General features: G+C 44.2%; 1 protein-coding gene across 3 annotated transcripts in view; it reads left to right on the top strand.

The window, feature by feature from the left end:
* RIPOR2 (RHO family interacting cell polarization regulator 2) overlaps positions 1 to 21,742 on the top strand; it is a 69,267-nt gene that overhangs the window by 24,987 nt on the left and 22,538 nt on the right. For all 3 annotated transcript variants that reach the window (XR_012623171.1, XM_074823382.1, XM_074823373.1), the window contains exons 2-9: positions 9,178 to 9,304; positions 10,600 to 10,755; positions 11,364 to 11,442; positions 11,661 to 11,684; positions 12,727 to 12,780; positions 15,682 to 15,831; positions 16,766 to 16,829; positions 20,999 to 21,042. Coding sequence is in view for 2 of the 3 variants with exons in the window: in XM_074823382.1 (XP_074679483.1) it covers positions 9,178 to 9,304; positions 10,600 to 10,755; positions 11,364 to 11,442; positions 11,661 to 11,684; positions 12,727 to 12,780; positions 15,682 to 15,831; positions 16,766 to 16,829; positions 20,999 to 21,042 (698 nt within the window). In the remaining variant the exon portion in view is untranslated. The remainder of the gene's footprint in view (positions 1 to 9,177; positions 9,305 to 10,599; positions 10,756 to 11,363; positions 11,443 to 11,660; positions 11,685 to 12,726; positions 12,781 to 15,681; positions 15,832 to 16,765; positions 16,830 to 20,998; positions 21,043 to 21,742) is intronic.

Raw genomic sequence — 21,742 nt, 5'->3', positions numbered from 1 at the left:
GATCATATAAATATCCAAGGCATTTTAAGTCACCCTAATCCCACATATTTAAAGAGGAGCAGCAAAGTGTTTGTGTCTCATTAGCAACTGAAAGGATTTGACAACAATGATGTTTTACTTGCCTTTCAGGGATGAAATGCCTGTCTTATTTGTTTAATTTGGCTCACTCATGCTTATATTAGAGCGTACCTGGAGTGCATACGGAGTACAGCTACAGTTTGTCTGTCTTGGTCGAAGCGAAACAACTAATCACTAGAGCATCCCACTGGTTACCTAAACCATCCTACATGTGTTTACTTGATGCATTTACTTTCCTGCGGATACAAAGAGGTAGTAGCCTTGGCTTGCTGTCCTTGCCCATGCTGCTGCCATCTGCATTAAATGAGGGTTGTAAACAGCAGAAATACTGGTGCAAAGTAATAAAAGAAAGCAGCACTCTTAAAGATGATTTTATATTAAACACTGTTGGGTCATTGCTTTTCTCTCCTGCCAGTGAGAAGGTTTTTATGTTCGTCTCTTACACAGTCTGAGAAAGTGAAGCCACTCTACGGCTTATACTTGACACACAAATTTAGGTCACTGCTCAGAGTCATCATGGATTTTGTCAAAAGACTCCCACCAGAGTTGCATTTATTGACATCAGGTCTGACTTACCCTACTTGTTCTCAGATCTTACTCATGGGCTCATCCAAATGCTCAGTAAGGGACAAGGGAGACCACCAGCACCACTCATGATTTCGCAGGCCTCCCCTACTGCTGCTGCTTGCAAAAGTGCAGAATAGGTTGATCACTTTTTGTGATCTGAGCTAGGAAATTGAAATTCTACCCAACATGTATGGTCAGCCAGGCAGTGTTCAGCGGCACATGCCAAAAGAGGTAGAGAAGTAGCCAGGCTGCTGCTAGACAGAGTAATTCCCACAGCCTGTTTTGCATCCTGCTAGTCTTACTACTTCTCACAAGATCACTCCTTGTAGTTTTATCTCCTAATATAGGGATGGATAATGGAGCAGCACAAAGCCTTCCACCTTTACTACTGCGTAGTGCTGCCAAAATGGCAGCGTGATGCATTACTTGCACAGGTCACTCACGCTGAACTGCTGTTACAGATTTGGTGCGAGGTGGGTATAAAGCATGAGAAGATCATTCTTGGTTGATTTTCAGAAATGCCTTTTCTTTAGATTATTTGCTGGCACTTGACTGACAGGGGGCTTTGTTTTTAATTAAATATTTAATTGACATAAAGAGTAATCAATGATGAGTAGTATTGGAGTTGACTTCTAATCAAAGATAATTCTGCATACCGGAGTGGGTTTGAAATGAATGAACGTCAAATCTAATTAGATGAACGGATTCTGATCCCTCAGCCACACTCGTACGTACTGTTACATACCAAATTTTGCTTGTCTGCACTAATGCCAGCTGAATATGATTGCTCTGTGTTTCTAGCACTGTAAGGGAACAGCATTAGGGAGGGCACTGCGTGGCCTCGTGCACACGCTCACGCCAGCTGCCAGCGCGAAACAAATGTTGGAACTGAAAAAAAGGAGGTCAGCTACCACGAGCCCATCTGTCGTGTGCGGGAGCCATTTAGGATCAAATTTATTTTCCTTGGGTTTATTACAGTGAAATAACTCATTTGCATTTCCCTCTCCTTATGTTTTCAGCATGTGCTATACCAAGGGTAAGGAGCAGTGCTGGAGGTGTTTCTGTGAGGGGAGGTTAAGCAGAGGAAAGGACAGTTTGTGGCTCCCTGGCGGGGGGAAACAGGGCATGTACCGAGAGCTCTGGTGAAAGAGTAGCTACAAAAAAGGCAGGAAGAAAGCTAATCGTGGTACAAGACAGAAGGGGTGCTGCTTTTACCTTAGCCACCGCCAGCCATTATTTCTGTGCTAGTGAGGTGATGAGAGTTAGAGCCAAAGCATGTTTTACAGTGAAAATAAAAGATTAAGTTAAAAGTCCCCACACTGACTTTGGCACCTAGACTGGTGTGAAAGACAACCAATGCTTACTGAATTTATGGAGCTATACTGGGGTGGGAGCATCAGGTATCGGGTACTATACATTTACAGCCACATATTCTTTACCATTTTGCTATTGACCTGGACTGTTAGCTTTTTTCTTACTATTACTATTGCTTTTTGGTTTATGTACTTCATCCAGTTTGGGTAGGAGGAGCAGAACAAACAGCATGAGCTATTCCAGATGGTAGACAATTTGTGTTTCTGCTCAGGGTGTCTAGTGATGAACTAGCAAATACTGTAGCATTTGAGTTGAAAATGTCCTTGCATACAACATAAAAAATGTTCTTACGGAAATGAGACCACAGAGTACAAGTCTTGCTATTAGTATCGAGTCTTGGGAAAAATATTATTTGAAACAAAAGCTAAAATTTGGTACCAAAATACCCAAAGCTAACATTTTCATTTATTAGAAACAGGTAACGGCGCCTTGTGCTCACTCGCAGGGATTTCTGCATGACAAAGTAAAGCTCCCAGGTATGGTCTTAAGTAGAGCTATAAAAGATGCGTGAGTTGCATAAACACTTCTTTGTGCATTGTAAAAATTGAAACCACCCAAACTGAAGGTATTGAAATACGAGTAATAAAAGAAAGAATCACTGCAGACGTCACTGACGCAGATAAAGCCATCAGTGGAAAGTGAGCACAAGCCTTCAGAGGGATTCTGCTGGGTAGTCGGTGGTGAGACTTGGATGTGAATGGTGGGGGAGGAGACCCACCTCAGTCTGCCAGCAAGGGCAGAATGAGCTGTGGTGGTTTAAACTAAGTTTTTTGTTGCTGCAAGAGATGGGGCAGAAGTTTGCCTCCTTGTGCTGGGACAGGAATACGTGGCTACCAACGGCTTTGATGCCCACCCAAGTTGACCTGGGTGCTCCCACATCTCCCATTTGAAGGAGAGGGAGCTGTCTTGGCTATAGCTCCTTCTCTGCGCAATACTGCTCTCCGCAGCCATGCTGGTAAGCCCACGTGGCTTTTCTGTACGCTAAAATTAACATTTGAAGCTCACAGATCTGCTGGCCTTTCACCGGCTGATGTAGGCTTGGGAAGTGTGCTTGTCAGTATAGCCATATGCTGCTATTTAGGAATATCTCATAGTCTTGGACTTTGATGGAACAAATGCACATGATTTTGTTCTGGCAACCAAGAATAGTTCTTCAGATGGAGCTCACATGTCTGTACAACTTTGGCAAATGCTACCCTGCACAAGGAAGGAGCAGCCCAATCACTGGGAGCATAAAATGTGCCATGAAAGTTGTAATTCATGTAATCCAATGACCAACAGAAGACACCCTTCTATAGGTGCTTCCAGGAGATCCTGTCCTATAGAAATGTTCCCAACACATCCGGGACTTATGAGCCTGTGCACTAATGCCCAACAGTTTTGTCCTAAAAGTGTAAAAACTCTTGTGCAAGAATTAAATTTCTTGTGAAAGTTTTTATAATGCTCCTGAGTGCTCTTACCCATATATTATTGTCAAATTTTTATGTTAAAAAACCATCCACAAGAATGTCTACAATCTCATCCAAGATGCATACCTCTGTGCCTTCTAGGAGTCTAGGGAACATGGAAACCATAAATTCCAGGTGGTTATTTGGGCTACTGGCCATGCTGGCCCCATATTGCCAGGGCGATTCAATTATGTCAGAAGGAAGAAGTTGGAAAATAAATATTAAAAATGACTAGACTTTAGGCTGCAGAAACAAGGGACACCAGATGAAGGTGTACTGAATGAGCTTAGCATTGAACTGAGCCTGAGTAGGTTTAGAATTTAATTGTGCTTTTTGGGTTTATGAGAGCAAAGCGGAACAAATTGGCTGGCTGGGAGGAGGACGTGACTTCTAGGGTATAATCAGTTTCTTCCCTTATTGGATTTATTCTTTTGGAGATGCACACTCCTAAATGTGATTTTATTGCAATTAAAAGTTTTTACCTTTGTAAGGTGGCCAGCTAGTCAGATAAGCAGAGCGTAGGCCTTGACATAGATGAGAGGAGAACATACTCTTTTCTTTTATTATTCAAGAAGATACCAGTTCATTTGTTAGACATACCCCAGGTTTGCAGGTAAGAAATGTTCCTAGCATGCAAAACAGAATCAGTTCACTTCTGTAGCCATCCACTTGCATCAGTTTAGTGGACCCCTTCAGTTTACCTTAACCTGAATAATTATCATCAATTTTCAATGGACAGCCTGCAGACCACCGATCAGCAGAATGAACAACATACAAACCATCTCACCTTGAAACATGTGTCACACACAAAAAAATAATACAGGAACAAAGGATTATCAAGGATCCTTTCAGTCATTGAGTCCTACCCCACACTCCCATTTAATCGAGGATTATACATAATCCCAAAGTGTCCTCAAAGCCTCTATTCCATGAACCCTCAACTGCAGACAGCTCCCTAGCACCCTACAGCAAACCCTAGACCCAGAGCCAAAACTGTAGCTGCTGCAAGGAGAGAACAGGAGGAATCAAGGGCGTCATCACCACTGGTATATTTACTGCAGCTTTACATGGTTGCTAGCACATGTTTAACAAAACTATTTCCCCTCATCATGTCATGAACAAAAAAATATCTTCTCCAGATCGATCATTGGGAAAACGCAAACAGAAAGGGACCATGCAAAAGTCAGGCTAGATTTAGCAAATGTGTTTCTGACTGAATTTCCCTTTTCTTAGTTCAGATTGAAGTCCACATAGTTTATCAAATATTTTGGCATTATGGGAGGTGGAGATCCATGCTGAGGGTGATGAAGAGAGGTCAGCCCTGTGGAAGTGATGGGCTCAGTGGTCCCTTCCCCTCTCATTAGCTCAGGCTCAGCTGTTTCTCTCTTTCCAAACTGAAAGGAGAGCTGGGAGAGGGGACTTTTATTTCCCTGGAGACAGAGACATCGTCAATTATCTGCCATTCCCTGCTGCAAGCTGTCGGTGAATAGGGCAGAGAAAGAGTACTGATAGGATTTCACCTTATCCCTCAACTCACTGATGGGCTCATCATTCAACTGCCGTGCACTTAGTACAGGCAGTACTAATTATATTAATTGTGTTTCTGCACAGCGCAGGCTTATATTAGCAGTAAGCAGACTGGTCACTTTTAAAATGAAACATCAGTGGTTTGTTGGCTGTATAGATTTTAAAATGTCAGCATGCTCATTGCAGCCACTGCTGAGGTGGATCTCTCAAATCTCAAAAGCATTTAATACCATTTTAGATGTGCAATATGCTTTATACTGAGAGAAAAATGTATGCTGTATCTAGAAGACTGTAGCATTATATCACATTAAGTATAAATGCAGACTTAGAAACTTGATCACTACATTGGAGTAGCACTAAAATCCCTTAGTGTTCATCTGTAGGGATACCGGTCAAGACAGCAAGAGATCTGGGTAAGTCCTTGTGGACTGAACCTTATTGAAATTATACTTGTAGCTACATCTATGCATATAATCAGAATACAACTGTATTATTAAATTCAGAGGTAGGTTCTGTGAATGGTTTAAGAGACAGGAAAATAAATCCCCCTCCACAAAGTATATTACAGCAGTGTGACAAATGCTCATCGCTCGAACTGTATTTGCTAGATGAAGGTATCATAAATAATCCATCGATGTGGTGCCTGTATCCAGCCACTGTCTATGTGAATCTGGGCTAAGGGGCTGCTGCTGCTAGGCAGAGTCAGTGTGATTTTTGTGAGGTCAGTTGGAAGTATCTGAGATGTCAGCCATATAAGTTTAAATCTTAAAAACAGATTGTGTTTGTACAATAGAGTCAACCTCTAACCTGAGGAATTGAAAAGTAACTAAACAGAACTGTGAGATTTCATTGCTTCTGACTCTGTTACCTCCTTTTATCACAGTTTTCTTCCGTACAGAAATTAAACATACATTAATCACCAAGATTATATATAATATGTATAGAGAGAGTACAAGCCTATCTGGGCTCTGAGTTCTGACCATTTTATGCAAAAGCAAAGCAAAAGCTCCAGCCAGGTCTTCAATTTGCATTTCAATTGCATTTCCTCCACACTTCCTTCTGGTATCTTGAGGAAAGTCTTGGGTACTAAGGCATTGCAAAGCCATCCGAGTGCTTGAGCAAAATAAAGAAAAGAAATCAGTAAATTCCTTTTCCAAAATTATTAATTTTTTAAGTTTCCCCAAAGGAAAACTGGCACACTTCCAGTGTGTCTACACACAGTCACACATGGACACAAAGATTTTGTTCAGAGCGAAACCCATTCATCTTTTCATTCACATTAATACAGAAGATACTCATTTTGACAAGAGTTTTGAATCTAAAGTAATTGCATTTTTATAGCCAATGTGGTCATGATTAGCACCCAACTTCAAGTTTGGTTTTATTCCTCTTATTTTTTGATGAATGGCTGATGTTTATACAGTTAAATCTCCTCTGACTGTCAGTGTTGTTTAGCTTCTACCCTCAAAAGTCTCCAGATGCTGTCAGAGTGTGTGTTAATCATCCTGTCAAATGATGCCATTGCTGAACACTTGCAAGAGATTTTCTGCTCTTTGGCACTCTGGACCCAACTTTCAATGCAAATCTTTGTATGCAAATGGGAGCATACAGCACCCAGCCTAAATGTCTTAAGGTTATTTGCAAAACCAAAGGGAACTTGCTGCTCGGACCCCCAGAGTACTATGATTGGGTGGTTTCTGCTTTGTCTCTTGGGAGCTGGTTCTTGATGGGGTTTGGAGTGTTAGACGTCAGCTGGCGCTGGTGGGTGCTGTACTGTCTGCAGGGATGCGAGGTTTGACCCTGGAAGCTGCAAAGTGGCTTCTGTCAAGTGCTGGTGCAGAGCTCAGTTCTGCAGAGGTGTGCTGAGAGCCTTAAGAAGCCAGGGGTGAGTGGAGGGCCAAATTTGGGCTCTCATTGACCAAAGACTCAAGTATCTCCGGCCGTGGCTGGAGCATGTTTATTCCTGTGCGAGTTAGCCAAAGCTCGTGCTCACTGTGGTTTTTCCTGAGCCTCCCAGGAGCGGCTGCTCCTAAGCCCCTCTTGCTCCCACCCTCTCCCTTTCCTCCATCTCTCCTGGCCGTGGGTTTCTGCCCAGTGCAGGTGCTCACAGCCCGGGACTGCCTGGGAGCAACTTCTCTATCCAAAAGGTTTATCCTCGCTGTGGTTAAACTGGCTCAACACTGTGTCTGAGCTTAGCCAGGGACATGAATGGTGGAGCACTGTTATCTGCTGGCCACAGTGGAGGAGAAAACTCACCTTAATTGCAGCCCAGGTAGTATCTCTGAGGGCTGTCCAGTCACAGGGTGCAGCACTTACTTCCAATACATACAGATGTATGCAGTTTTGGTCATGCAATAGAGAAAACTTCACATTACCAATAGTGGTGGCGATGCTGGGATTGGAAGAAGTATTTCTGGCAGAGCTCTTGCAGAAATATTCCTGACAAAGCAGCTCCTGGGGCAGTGCAGTCCTCTCCACAGAGAAGCAGTAGCTTGCCATGACACCTACTGCCACCTCAAAGAGTATTTGCCCAGCTTAGCACTACAAATTAAACATAACTGGATGGTACACAACATCTCCCTATGTATTTGCTTTCTCCAGTGAGTGTTTGCTGTGCAGGCACCTTGTAGCTCTGGTACTTATCTTAAATATTTATCAGTTGTGAGGTCTTACATTGCAAATCTCTGGTCTTCACAAGTGGCTGCTTTTTTTGGGTGCTCATGATCATTTCTCATCTGTGGGGATGAGAGGGTGGTTAAACTGGCTGTCAGGCCCTCAGCCCCACAGGTCACGGTTTCACAGAGCATCAGCTCCGTTGCCTGTAGGCAAGCTTCATCATGCCATCAGCTACAGCACCAAACTCACCCCTCGGCGCAGCTGTTGTAGTGAAATGAACTGGAGGCATGGGGCAGGCTGGGTCCAGCTTTTAAAAATGAAAAAAATAATCTTTTTTTCATTTTTTGTCAGGTTATTTTTAAGCTGGCCTAGTTTCTCAATTCATTTCACAGTGCAATGGCATTAGCAGCTGTGCTGGCACCCCGGGAAGGAAGGAGGCGGTGAGAGGATGGGTCCTGCGAGACAGAGAAGCCAGTCCTTGGCAGCACCTGAGGACCAGTGCCCTCTTCTCCAGCATTCCCCTTCCCCTCCTGCTCCCTGCTCTGCTGCCTGGCCTCAGCTGACTGTGGCACTCCTCAGATGGCTTGGTGAGGCCATTCATCTCACCAGAGAAACACAAAACCAAGGCAGCATAAAAGTCTGCTTCATTGTCTGTCAAGGACAGTGAACGCCAGGGTTGGGACACGGAAGACAGCAGAGCAAGGAAGAAAGGAAAGGGGAGACATCCCCCTGTCCCCTCCTGGCAGCAGCAAGCTGATGGAGCTATTGTGAACTATGGCACTTGTTTGCCATTTCTTTATGGGCAGATTGAAACCACTTTAGTCTGGTGCAGATGCTGAGCTAAGCATTGGAAATGAGCGCAGACAGAGCAAGTGCTTCCTCCCGGGGTGCTGAGCCCCACTGAACACATGAAATGCAGATCATACAGTGCCTGGAGCTTGTTTACTTGACTCTCATCATGGTGGAGAGCATCCCTCTCTCATCACAGCATGCCATGGCTGCGTGTACACCCACTGCATCTTCCTTCTCAGTGGCCAGGCGGAAACAGCCACAGAGAAAACAAGCAAGGATCAAAGAGGAGCTGCAGGACTTGATTCATGCTGAATTAACCCTCTTTTTTTTATTTTAATACACGTAATAACACTTCACAGTGATGGTGAGAGCGCCTGACGAGCTCTGCACACTCCCAAAATAATCTCCAGGACACCCTGATGTAGCACATGGGGATGCCAGGGCTGGGGAAGAAGCATGCTGGGCATGGCAGAAATCAGGGGTGGCATTGGGATTAGCACTCTGAAGCATCTGGTTTCTAGTCCCACATCCAGACCCGCTTTGTGTCTCCAGCACATTTCAGTAGACCCTGGGCCGTAAGTCAGAATGGAAAATAGGACGGTTTTATTTTTGAGGTAGGATGATTTGGCAATGCAAACAGATTTGTGCCCTGGCTCGCGACCACTTGTAGGAATCAGTTACCCTTCCCCACGTCTGATGGGCACCAGGCAGTCCTGGCCTCACTGCCTGCCTCTTACCCATCATCATCACTGACCTGCTTTCTATTGTTTTTCAGGAGTATCTTACAGGCTCCCCGAAATCATGTCAATAGGATCGCATTCATTCTCTCCAGGAGGTCCTAATGGGATTATTAGAAGCCAGTCCTTCGCTGGCTTCAGCGGGCTTCAGGAGAGACGCTCCAGGCAAGTACTGTGCTCTCTAAGGGGAATTTCCTAATCAGGCCCTAAGGGAGGGTGAAGGTGGAAAAGAGGCGAGAGAGGACTGCATTCTCTCCGATTGCAGAAAAAAGTCTGCTACGTGCGCGTGCTCTCTCTCTCTCTCTCTCGCTCTCGCTCTCTCTCACTCTCGCTCTCTCTCGCTCTCGCTCTCTCTCGTTTGTATAATTAAGCTGTTACCCTCTGCTTTAGCTACCAAGTGCCCGTTTGCCTCTTCCCCATTAATGGCAGGGCTTCCTCACATGTCTCAGAGCTGTGAGAGAATTTCAGAGAATCATTTTAATTTACTAATTTACGCAGTGATCTTTTCAACATGTGAAATGTGCGGGAACATGATACACTTCCCACCACTCCCAATTTAAGACCGTTGCTACCTAAAAGACAGTTTTCTCATTGCCACGCTGCTGTGAATTCAAAACAACTCTGTTTCCCTTGCAGGGCTGCCTTCATGTCCTGCTGGAAACAGGGCAGACCTCGGCTGCAGAGCCTTTCCTTGCATGGCCCTTTAGTTAGACAGGACTTGGGGCTTTGAGTCAGACACTTACCAAATCATCATGTCCCTGATGCCCCCAGAGGCTACTTCACAATTAATTTTAACTTGTGTAAAGTATCTTAGTGCCAGACCACCAGTTAGCAGTTGAGGAGGAATTGCAGGCAAAGGGTTGCCTCCCATTGTCAGCTCAAGTCATTGATGGTTGTTAGATGCTGCCCTAGCCCCAGCAGAGTCACCAGAGAAGCACATGTGTGCAGCACAACTATCCTCCCGTTGCCCTACAGAGCTACCTGTGGTCCATGTTCAGGACCAGCGGCATGATGCTGTCCTCCAGACATGCTCTTAACTGAGCCCAGATCTTCCTTAGGAGCCCCCAGGCTTAACGCCTGAGACTATCTGGGCTCCCCTTTGTTTTTAGCACCTGGATGTAGCTCAGCCCTTTTATGGCTGTGGCTGAGCAATGTGAGGCAGGACAGGCATGGTATAAGACAGAGAGGGAAATGTCTGATGAGCCTCAGACTCAGCCTGGCACTTCCAGACCAGCATTCATATCTAGGCAAGGCAACTGGCACATCAAAAGCCGACAGCGCATGTCCCAGACTGCTCAGATCTCTTAACCTGTAAACAAATGCAGTCCCTTAACTGGCAGGCACAGAAGCAGATTCGTTTCTGCTAGCAGAGATAATATCAGAAGATTTCTTCAAGCTACAGTCCTTTGAGATCATTATGATTTATAGGGGTTTCCTCCTCTTTAATGTTCTTTTTGCAGGTGTAACTCCTTTATTGAAAATTCCTCTGCACTCAAGAAGCCCCAAGCGAAGGTGAAGAAAATGCATAATTTGGGCCATAAGAACAGCACCACACCCAAAGAGCCTCAGCCTAAAAGGATGGAAGAGGTCTACCGAGCCCTGAAGAATGGCCTGGAGTAAGAGTCTTTTTTCTGCCTGTTGATTGAAGCTTTCTGTGACATTTTAGATCCTAGAGAAACATATCACAGGACAGGGATCCTTAATCATAGGAGAGGAACATATAGGTACTGGAGCCTGGATTGTAACACTTAGGATCTGAAATATTTGTACGGGAAACAGGAGTACAGGGGGCAAAATCCACTCAAATTGCTAGGAAAGCTCCTAGAGGCTGGGATTTCAACATTAGATTTTTTTTTTCTTCCAGATTTCCTAGAGTCCTATCAGAGGCTTGTATCACCTTTAAGATAACTTCCCAGATGATAACGGGGCTTTTACCAGCCAGATACAAGGGCAGTGACTGGAAGGCACCAGTCCATAAACTAAGCAGCAGATTGGCTTACTTGAAACTGTTGTTCAGCATAAGGAGAACACTGAGCTTCTATTTATTCCCAAAAAGGCAGTAGGGAGCTGCTTTTAGGATAGATCAATGGAAATGAATTTTTGTCTGAAAACTCATCCAATGAGGAAAGCCATTTGTTGCACAGATTTTCTTTTAGGATGGTCAGCAGCCAGCTTGGTATGTGCTGCAGAGCTCATGCATCCCTTCTCTGGTTTGTGTTTGCAGCGAGTATCTGGAAGTTCACCAGACAGAGCTGGATAAGTTGACTACTCAGTTAAAAGACATGAAAAGAAACTCACGCCTGGTACGTGTCACGTTTTTTCATCGTGCAGATGCACAGTAACCTTCTCAAGGTGCTGGAGCAGCCAGAGGGTGGGAGCGGGATACAGGGAATTTGCACTGACGCTCTTCTTCCCTTCCAGACCTGGTCTTGTTTGTGATTTCTATTGACTGACAAACATTACTTTCTCGTGGTGCTGCTATGTTGCAAAATTAATCACAGTTTTGTGTTTTCTGTTGCAGGGAGTCCTGTATGATTTAGATAAGGTACGTTACTCCCTTTGAGACTGGTTTTGCAAGCAAGCGTTAGTATCTGTACAGTGTACGAAGCTGGCATGGGAAGCCTCTCTCAGCCAGACCATACTACCCAGGCCACTGCCATTGAAGGAGAAGTTATCTGACAATTTGCATTTGCAAAGGAAGAAGTCCCACTACCCTCCTCTTCCCAGGGGCTCTGGTACTTGCCAGGCACCTCCGCCAGCAAGCTGTGCTCACTAACCCAGCATCAAACTTACCCCATCAGCCCTTTCCCGGGGTCTGTTGAGTTAAACTGGCTCCGGGCTGGTCACAGGGAAGGAGGCAGACCCCTGCCAGGGGAAGAGGGAGGCAGAGGAGTGAGACCTATTTCTGTCAGCTGCCAGCAGTTAAATCCATCACCCTGTGTAACTTCGCCCTGCCAGTTCTCGGTGGGTGGGAGGCTGGCAGGGGCACCAGAGTGCCTGTTGGAGCCGGGTCGAGCCCTGGCTCATCCCTGCTCCTGCCAGTTCTGGGGAAGGAAAAATTGAAAAATTTAAAATATTTTCCCCGCAGGAAAATTTGAGTGAAACAAAAGGAAAGCTTTCAAAAATGTTTCCTGAACAAGTTTGGCTTTTTTTCAGTCAAAATGCCAAGCTTGGTTTTGCTGTCAAAAACAGTTTCCTGAGGAAGAGAATGGATTTTGAAATGCAAACCCCAATCAATTTTAATACAGGTTTTCAAAGTACTGAAGATACTATATTTTGGGCTAAAAAAGCTCTGATTTTTTTTTTTTTTAAGAATTCAAAAAACTAGGGAAATCCCATCAAAGAAAAACTCTTTTTGTTTAAAAATATATTAAGTACATGAGTCAGTGAGCTCCATTTTCAGCAGCAGATTAATGGTAGTAAGGTGAGACGGCTAATTCCAGATTCACGGGCAATGAAACCCTGCGTGTTTTAAGGAGGAGTTTCTCAACCTCACAGGGACCCGAAGACCCAAGCAGAGCTAGCGTGGTGGTGTCTTACTGATTTATTTAAATGTGCCTCACCCTCTGCCTCTTCCTTTCCTTCAGCAAATCAAGGCGGTTGAAAGATACATGAGAAGGCTGGAGTTCCACATTAGCAAGGTAATGAGCACTCCTATCATCTTTCTTCTGCATCTGCTCCTATGTTATTAGGAAAACAAACCCTTGGCCTCCTGTTACCCCCCTGCACCAGGGAGGTCGCCTTGATGAAGCCTCTCCCAGATTCAGCATTTTTGCTGTGATGGGCTGGTGGTTGGAGCCAAAGAAAGGGTTTCCATGTGGTTTGTAGCCCCCGAGGTCCAGCCGTGCCCGGAGACACTCCCGCCTGCCTTTAGGTGCAGAGGGAACATAGGGTCAGGCGCTTGCTGGGAAAAATCTATCTCATTGCATGCTTATTGTTAAACTATAGGTAGAAAGAGAGTTGCATCTGAAAGTAATTTAATTCAGCAGTTGTCTCTACTGTATGCAGCAGCTAGATTGGATTTATTCCTGGATTTCACTGCTAATGCTTTTGCTGCATGGTTTGGGGCCCACATCCACTTCATTACATCGGTGAGAATATTCAGTAGAGGTACTTGTGATTTATACTAATACATTTTAGAGCTGGACAAAATCCATGGCGTGTGTTCTCTTAGTTATAAACATATCTGCTAGTGATTAGTTGCTTTTCTGAGCCTGACAAAAGAATGAATTATTTTTGATGGATGAAATGTCTTTTGAGAGTCATTTGAAAAGCGTTTGCACAGCTTGAAGTGCTCCAATTATGACAACCCATCCAAACCTTTTAATTTCAGTCTTCGCTTACTCTTGGAGCTGAAAAAAAAAAAAACAAATCATAAGGCGATAGACTGAAATTTTGTTCCCCAAACCACCTTCTCTCTTGCTGGCAATATGAATGGCAAAATTAGTGCTTAAAGAACATTTCCATTCAAGTCCTTCCCACTCCATCCTGCTCAGAGCTAATGGTTTCTGGGATTATAATAGGCCTGAAGAGCACCAAACGCAAGAGGTAATGCTGGTCAGTATTACTCAGGCTTGCCGAGTACATTAGTTCACTTTCCGTAACCCACAGCAACAGAGACAAAAGGAACGGAGCTGTGCTGTGTTAAAGCTTACAGGCTTGGACAGGTAAAGAAATATTTTTGTCTCTAATGATGAAGAAGGTCTTTTTCAGCTGTACCAAATCAGGGCAGCAACGATGCCTTCTGCCATCTACCCATCATTGCTCTGTACAGGAACCAGAGTGAGGAAAACGGGATGCGTGGCAGCAGACCCCAAGTATTTAGGGGGGCAGATGAGCATGCCCTAGCCACGCTTGCATGGGCAAGGGCAGGACATCAACCCCGGGTTAACACTTCACCCTGATAGCAGAAGTAAATACCAAGTGACAGCTATTTATAGTAGCTGTCTTTAGCTTTCTGACTCACAAGAGAAATAGGAGTGGATATGACTCCAAGAAGCTTTTTTCGTAACTTTGAAATGGCAAAATGCTACCTGTGCCTCCATTTCTCTTTGCTGAACTCTTTCACTTTGCACAGCAGTCCCTGTTTTGGTTAGAGATCCCTCAAGTCAGGGGCTTTGGCCATCAGGAATCCAAGCTGGCCTTGTACAAGTCGACCTAAGGCTTTGAAGCTGTCAGGAAGACCTGTCCCATTCCAAACAAATAAGCAACGCTACTTTTTGTTAGAGGTTAAGCAGGCTTGGAAAATGGGATTTGGAACACGCCTGGATTGTCACATCAGGCTCATCTCTAATGCAGCAGCATAAAGTTGTAGACTGAGGAGGCCAAGGTGCTGGATGCTTTCATAGAAATTAGGCTGTGAAAACCCACTACTGAGCAACAAGCACCATGGGGCACAGGGCAATCACTTGATGTCAGAGATAACAAAGGAAAAACGTTATTCTAAGTAAAAACCAAATATCACCCTATCTTAGGAGGGATATTAGAAGCAGAAAGAAGAGACAGCTTCTTCTGTTCCTATCCTTCTCCTCACCCTGATAAAGTCAGGTTAGAAAACCTACATCTTCTGTATCTGGCAGATTAAGTTTATATAAATCTATATCACTATACATAGCTGGTCACATATGTATACATATGTACACACCAGCTATACCACTGTAGACTTCCTCCAAACAGCTTAGATGGAATAAACGTATACATTCAGTACAGGGATTAGAGGGAAAAGGGAAACCAAAGCATGAGACATGTAAATCCATTGCACTCTGAAGCTAGACCCAGGTGAGACTTTAAACACTGTGTGACTAGGTTTTATAAAACTTCCAGAGTGCTTACAAAATGTTGGGTGCCTAAGTCATGCTAGAGGAGTTTAAGATGATGACCAGGAAATTATGTGACTGCCTGGGGGGGCTAAAGTTCAAAATACTTTCTTAATTTGACCTCAGCTGTTTCTAAGCCCTTTGTTTGTGCTGATTCTGACTATGACTACCAGTTTCTGGAGGATGGGCAGTGAGAATTCAAAAAATCACTCCCTGCTTCCAATACTACCTATTAGTCAAATATTGCAACAGCCTCAATCCACAGCTGACGTTAGCAATACAGAAGACATTGCTGGCCCTCTTAAATGTGCCATTTAACGCGTCCAGGCCCATTTGGCAGTGTGGATGTTGCAGTTGCCTTTGAAAGAGCCCTTCCACACCGATACATTTGAGAAGCTTGCTGCATGCCTGCCCTACCCTTACGATTGTACGTTACCCAGACGGGGGGAAAGGGAGTAGCAATGGTTAAGGCATGTGAGGCAAGCAGGTGAATTGCTGGCAGCATCTAGTGTTGCTGTGATGAGATTTTTACAGTGGAAGTTATTTTTATCTTGTGTTTCTTTTTCATAGACTGTAACAGTATCACAGCTTCATTGCTCAGCCCCTCCACTGGATCTAACAGTTTGGCTGAGTTTCCTTGTAATGCAAATGACTTCATTGTTTGTTGGCTTTATTTTGTTGGGTTTTCTCCGGTTTTTTTCAATACACCCTCATTGTTCCCACTAGGTGGATGAGCTTTATGAAGCCTATTGTATCCAAAGACGTCTCTGTGATGGTGCCAGCAAAATGAAGCAAGCTTTTGCAATGTCTCCTGCCAGCAAAGCAGCTCGAGAGAGTTTAACAGAAATCAACAGGAGTTACAAGGAGTACACGGAGGTACATTCTCATCAGTTTAGTCTTTTTACTCTCACACTGTTTGAGGGCCATGGGAACTTCGCCACTGATTTCAGGGAGAATTTCATCCAGATAAAAGAATTAAAAGCAAAATCAGCAAAGAGGAATGATTATTTCTTTGTTTGTCTTCAAATGAATACCTGGTGACTTACAGAGATAGGTGACATGGGCCCAGAGAGTTCCTTGAAATAATAATGTTTATGCTTTGTGAGATCAGGGTTATACCCAGGAACTGCTGCACAAGGAAACAACATAAATATGCCCCAAACCTACATATATGCTAACTTTGTCCTCCCCAGCCTGCAGATTTTGGGATGGCAGGTTGGCTGGAACCCATGTGTTTACAGACATCTGCTGCATTTTACCCTGTTTTACTTGCTGTGATCAGCATCTATTTTATTAAACAGTTAGTAGATGAAGAAGGGTCTAATAGTGTCACAAACACCCCAGCACACAGGCTGTAACATCCTTCCGAAATCTGAAGGAAGAACTGGAAAGGTTACGGTACCCGTCTCCCACAGTCATTTTTTTTTTAATGTGGTCCACATTTCTTGAGAGATTAAAAACAGGCTGAGAGCCACTCTGACATGGAGCTGCTGCTGGCACATGTCCCAACTGGAGAGGACTGGGACAGGGACCAGGTTACGCTTCAAGGGTCACAACTGCCCTCTGCCAATGGGAGGATTACGGCGCAACAGAAGAAGGGCACAGGGTTACATTTAGCTTCAGCACGAGCAGGCATAGCTGCCATTTTTAGGGCCAGACCTAGCTAAACAGCAGGGATGGTTCTGGCAGATTGACTTTATTGCAAAATATCTTTCAGCTGTATAGCAGAAGCTTCTCTTTCCAAATAGACCTTTAAAAAAAAGGCAACAAGAGGGTTTGTCTGATCTCACTATTTTCTTTTCCAACACAGAACATGTGTACCATAGAAGCAGAACTGGAAAACCTATTGGGGGAGTTTTGCATCAAGATGAAAGGTAATTGCCTTTTCACCTTTCCCTTCTTTCCCCCTGAACAGTAGCGGTCTCTGTGAACGTTAGTGAGGGCATCGAGATGTGCTACTGTGATGTGTATTTATGATAGGTGTGGTTTTCCCCCACTGCACCCATTGCTGACCCTTCAAGCCCCCAACTTAGACCTCTGCCAAGTGGAAAAGATCACAGAGCCAGGAACTTCAAAGCTTACAGAGAGATTTTCTGAGATGCTGCTTCTTGATTTCAAGGCTAATTACCTCCCACAAACACTCCTCCCAACAGCCAAAGCAATTCAATTTCCAAGGCTGCTGTACCTTTTGCCTCTTATTTCCATAATCCTTTAAGAAGATGACTGGGATATTACGTGAATGCCTGTGGAGCTGAAGTTCTAAATAGTTTCTTAATTTGACATCAGCTGTTTCTAAGTCCCTTACTTTTGCTGATTCTGACTACTACTATTTTTGAACAAATGTAAAAAAGCAAAGACCTGGGGCTAGTTTGCCATTTAAACACCTAGATAACTCAGTGGTAACATTCACCTCTCAGTTTTCTTCCTTGTCTTTATGACGGGAGGGGGACTTTATGGATTTGAATACAATGGAATCAGTTTTACCTAGAGACTCAGTGAATCACTAGGTATTGTTAATGCTGTTACTTCTTGAAGACTAAATGTCTTGAAGAGATTGCAGGGGGATGGATATCTTTTTCAGATCTTCAATCACTGTCATGAAAATAGTTCTATAAAACAAAATCAGCATCTAAACATTTGTGGAGTCTTAATTCTTCACTTGAAATCTCACCCATTTAAAAAACCCATGGTATTGCTGGTGGAGTTTTTAAGAGTTCACAAATCTCATACAGGGTTTTGCTTTTGCCTGCCCTATCACAGCTGTGAGTTAGTTGTGTCCAGGGGTTGCAGTGCACGAGACATGATCTAGCTTAGATCAAGTTGAAATAGTTACTGCAGGCTTCCATAGTAGAGAAAACAAACGCAGCAGCTATTATAGTTCTCTTAGCTCCATCCCACAGCACCAAACCTCAGGTTTTAAAGACCACACTGTTAGCTACTGAAAAGGCAGTCAAAGATGCATAGATGTAAAGTTACAACGTGGACACACAGAGCCTGAGCCAGATATTTCTATATGAAAACCCAGAGCAGAACCACAGTGTAGACGTGCTGAAGGAAACATGAGGTCACGCAGTGTAGAAAGGGAACTGCATCAGGCCAGGTCCCTCTGAGCATTTTCCTTACTTGCTGTAAGTGCAGTGCAATGCACAGTTCTGACAGCAGGGCATGTTACCGAAGGTGTCATGGCATCACAAATGGCTGAGCTGAAAAGGTCTGGCCCCTTCTCTTTGGTATGCCCAAATCCTCCAGCAAAGCTCAAGGGCTCTCAAGAAGGCAGGTGCTGTGCTCACATGCAGGAGCAGAGCACAAACCACAAACACCAGCCACTTCTAAACACAGTTCTCGTAACATAAAGAAGCCCAGATTAGAAAATAGCAAAGAGAAATGCTGTATCATTAAGGATTCTCTAATTAGGACATCTAAGATTTCTATCTAGATAATTTTCCCTAGGAATAGGAATCCAGTGGGACAATCCAGCCATTGCTATTGCTAAAGCTTACAACAGCTCTAGCACAAAAGCCTACAGATCACGCAGCAAGCTTCCCCCTTACGTTATATTGCAGCATATCCAGCTAACTTTAGGATCTAATTTAAAATCAAAGCATTCCTCTCCCTAAAGCTTATCTGTTCTAGCCATTCCAGTGAAAGTTATTTTTATTTTGTGCCCTTTGTCACTTACACTGAAAGCAAGCCAACCTACACAGTGCTGTCAGGAAGCAGGGGACTCACACTGTGTTTTTGTGACTGATATTTTAAAAATAAAGCCTAATCGTTTTTCAAAATAAAGATAATAAACTTCCCAGCAGGCATAGATTACTGCTCAGGATTAATCAGTTGTTGAAATTAAACAGGGAAACCCAGCATGGAAATTTAGAAGTTCCTGTATGGAATCTGTGTGTCCTGTTATGATGTATAGGGAAGTGCCCCTATACCTATTGGAAGTGTCAGGACAGCAGGAGGTGAAATGCCCAGCCGTTTGACACAGGGAGAGCAAGACACTGGCCTGATGCACCAGGGGCTCTGCAACATGGAGCCCAGCACCAGCAACCACAGTCCACACGTCCAGCATCCTGCACACGAGCAAAGCTGTACATGCTGCATGAACTTCAGGTGGCCCTGCCGCCTTACCACAGCCACATGATGACCCTATTCCCTAATTACTTGTGCTGACGCCCCAGGGCAATCTCCCCTCCCATGTGCATTACAAGCCCAGTGCTTTTACAGAGGTGTGACATTTGAAATGCTACAATAGAGCCATTGACTCCTGCCATGAGTTTAGTCCCCAGAAGCCATTCAGTTACCAAAAAGTTGTTTCCTATGAATATACTTACCTCCTGTAATCAAGTCAGTGCTTAGCCCCCTCTTCATCAGACTGAAGAGACTTGACCAGCCTGGTTGGGCCAGTCACCATGCACAGACCTCGACTCTGGACAATGTCCATGTCGAGTTTTAAGGTGTGTTTCCCCACCCTCCCACTTCATCCCCTGAGCAAAGAGAGGACCTTTTATTTTCCTCAGATACTTTCAGTGGTGTGTCCCAGCAGAGATCAAATTCACTTATAAAAGCATGCCTGGGGAGAGAGAAGCAGCAGTGGAGTGTTAGTAAGCTTAAATTATTTATAAACAGTAAATAAATTAGAAAGGAATTGGTAATATGAGCTCTGTGCAAGGGCCTCTCTGTTCTGCTAAACAGTAAGATGAGCAAAGAAAACTCTCTTCTGGTGAAAGAAATGGAAGAGGAGAATCAGCAGACCACAGGGACAGGCCATGACTGCCTACAGGGATCTAGTTGCTCCTACAGTCCAGCTAGCAAGACTAATTCAGCCCAGTTAAGAAAGCCAACACTAGGGTTCATCATACTTACCTTGATTTTAACACACCCATATATGTTCAGTCATGGCATTTTAGGATAAATTCATCCCAAAGACCCCGGCAAGTTTGTTTTCATTCTTTTCTCTGCCACAGGCTTTGTGTGTGTCCTCAAGATATTTTCTTTGGGCGTTGCAACACTAGAGGCATAGTTTTAGGCTTACCCAGGCAAGGCTGGGTATATTTTTATACTTAAAACAAATAGCTACCTACTGAGGAGATCTGTGAGAAAGGAGAAGTTCCTCTGTGGAGGAACATGGTTAAATTAATGAAAAACAACTAGTTGAATCCTGTAGAAGAGCAGGTCACAGGGCCAGGAGAGGGATGGTAACTTCCCTGGTATTTCAGCATGGTCCCTCAAGAAACTTTCATTTCATATGCACAGTGGCAATATAGAAATAGCATCATCATGTCCTACCTTTAAAAAAAAGAATCAAGCAAGCATATACCACAAGTGCTTTGCTGCACTGCTTCTCCCCCTCTCGGGAAGAATGGGATAAATCTCCTATTACAGATGTCAGTCATGTTTTGTGATGTACTTACTATTGAAAGATACTCGGATGGTACGGGAATGATAACATTATGGAAATGCCAGCGGAAGGAGCCCCTCGCACTTGCTGTGTCTCTATTAAGATGTACTAAAAAGGAATCTGTGTTAAAATGTATAGCTTGGTCTGATTAGTGTTAAGCAGCAAGCATTACATGGTAATCAGCAGCTCGCCTACACCTCATGATAGTAAGGGTGTTAAACTGAGTTTCTGAAGCCAGATGACATCAGGAAGCTGTTTCTTCTTTTTCTATAATTATATAAAAGGAAACTTAGAGCCCTTGTAGGAAAAAAAGCTGGACAAGTACAAATCTTTCATATGCAAAAAAGCACAACCGAATGAATTTTATACCAAAAAAAAAGAAAAAGAAAGAAAATTAAGATTGGGGTGGGGGGCTGGGGTTAGTCTTGGTTTGTAGGGTGCAGAGGCAGCAGTAAGAGGGCATTTAAGAACAGGTCCTGGCGGGCCCCAGCAGAGCAGTCATGCTGGTTGTGGGGGGCTGCCACCTGCTCCTGCCCAAGCACGGCAGCATCAGCCCTTGGCACCCCACTGCACCCCGCTGTGAGGCACCCCTGCACCTGGCAGCTGAGGCTCTCGCACAGCCCCTCCGTTGTCTTTCCTTCTCAGGTCTGGCTGGCTTCGCTCGGCTCTGCCCAGGAGATCAATATGAGGTATGTCTGCATTGGTTTACAGTTTAGTTAATAGCAAAAGAATCAAAAGGAAGACAGATTTCTGTTGCTTTTTACATCGTGATGAATAAAGCCTTTTCACATCAGCACCCCAAGAAACACCTGTTATTTTTCCTGTATATGCTCTGAAAAACCTTGTAGTTCTCTGTGTCTGCCTTTGTCAGGGCCTCTGTCAGAAGACCTGAAAATTATATTCAGCGCACTGGATGATGGCTATTCAAAGAACTACAAGCTTTGGTGTTTTTTTCAACTTTTAAAAATCTTATTTGTGACAAACATTTCTAATTCCCCTGGAAAAAAATCACATGCCACGTCCCATGCACGCAGCGCAAATTGAACACATCATTGCAAGCAGTCCTTTACTGGATGCTTAGGCTTTACTTCATCATCAAGCAGAGTAGCAGAAAGACACAGAATAACCATTTCTTGAGACCCAGATGTTACCTGCTGTGAGGCTGTGTCAGGACCTCTGGTCACTGCAGTGTTCCAGTGGAGAACATCAAGAGCAGGTTAATTAGAGACGAATTAAAGTAAAAGCCTCGAGCTCTATCCAGAAGAGAGCTAACCCTGCAAGAAATTCACAGCGGCTTGATAACAGATCCCCCCCAACCCGTACCAGCATTCTCGATTATCAATTCATTCGTTCCCACTCTCTTTCCCTGTGACAAATCTCTCCTGCTGC

Source organism: Strix aluco, chromosome 1 (genome assembly GCF_031877795.1).
Source record: "Strix aluco isolate bStrAlu1 chromosome 1, bStrAlu1.hap1, whole genome shotgun sequence".
In the NCBI taxonomy this organism is placed as follows: Eukaryota; Metazoa; Chordata; class Aves; order Strigiformes; family Strigidae; genus Strix; species Strix aluco.
Note: the sequence above shows the minus strand (reverse complement) of the source record. Positions and strands in the feature narration are given on the sequence as shown.